This window comes from Austrofundulus limnaeus, unplaced genomic scaffold (assembly GCF_001266775.1).
Source record: "Austrofundulus limnaeus strain Quisiro unplaced genomic scaffold, Austrofundulus_limnaeus-1.0 Scaffold1893, whole genome shotgun sequence".
Classification (NCBI taxonomy): Eukaryota; Metazoa; Chordata; class Actinopteri; order Cyprinodontiformes; family Rivulidae; genus Austrofundulus; species Austrofundulus limnaeus.
In genome coordinates, this window is record NW_013954295.1 from 10,139 (window position 1) to 11,097 (window position 959).

The following is a 959-nucleotide window of genomic DNA, read 5'->3' on the forward strand; positions in this document are numbered from 1 at the left end:
GGTCACCTCCTAATAAATGTCCTTACAGAAAATCTAACTGCTCTTTTTAAATCTAGACTTTGACTTTTAATACTTAACTACAACAAATATCACATACTTTAAGACTTTTACTCAAGTTATATTCCTAAAGGACACTTTAACTTTTACCAAAGTCAGTTTGTGCTAAGATACTTGTATTTTTACTCAAATGTCATTTGTGGTACTTTATAAACACTGGACATAGTGTTTGTAAAAAGTATGATTTGCAGGTGTCCACCTCTAGAGGGCGTGTTTCTGTAAACCATGACCAGCAGGAGGGAGGAGGAGGAGGAGGAAGAGGAGGAGGAGGCAGCAGCCCTTTCTTCACTCCTCATCATCATGCTCTGAGACACACAGGAACACACAGGGACACACAGGGACACACAGGGACACACAGGGACACACAGGGACACACAGGGACACACAGGGACACCAGTCCATCATCCAGTCCTCTCCGGGTGCTGCGGTTCTCTCCTGTCCGGCTCAGGTTGGAGGGGCCCGGCTGCTCTCCGCCTGCGTGTCCGACCTGCTGCTGGATGTTGTCGGGGAGGCAGGGCGGATGAACAGCATGGCGCTGGAGCCGGAGAAGGGTCAGCTGCGGCTGCAGGACGTGCTGAGCAGAACCGGGAACGAGGCATGCGCTGACTGCGGTAATCCAGGTAAGACCCCCCCCCCCCCCCCAGTGCCCGTGGAGCCGGTGCAGCGTGCACGGAGCGTGCACGTGCACCTGCAGGGCTGTGGTGCTGCTGCTGAGGAGATGATGTGCAGGAGGACAGGATGGGCTGCCGTTAATACACAGTCAAAAATTACCACCAACATTTGTGTTTTTTTTAGCCTTTTATAAGAAAAAAAAGAACAGATTTATTTTTCAAAGTCAGTTTTTCACCATGATTCATACATTTATAAATGTCATAGTTTATAAACTAAATATTTAACTTACA

At 48.2% G+C, this 959-nt stretch overlaps 1 protein-coding gene across 2 annotated transcripts in view; it reads left to right on the forward strand.

Moving 5' to 3' along the window:
* Window positions 1–318: 318 nt before the first annotated feature.
* LOC106536604 (arf-GAP with dual PH domain-containing protein 1) overlaps window positions 319–959 on the forward strand; it is a 27,676-nt gene continuing 27,035 nt past the window's right edge. The window contains exon 1 of one of the 2 annotated variants that reach the window (XM_014033914.1): window positions 319–677. In XM_014033914.1, the coding sequence (XP_013889368.1) occupies window positions 578–677 (100 nt within the window). In that variant the 5' untranslated portion in view covers window positions 319–577. The remainder of the gene's footprint in view (window positions 678–959) is intronic. The other variant, XM_014033915.1, reaches the window with a different exon arrangement.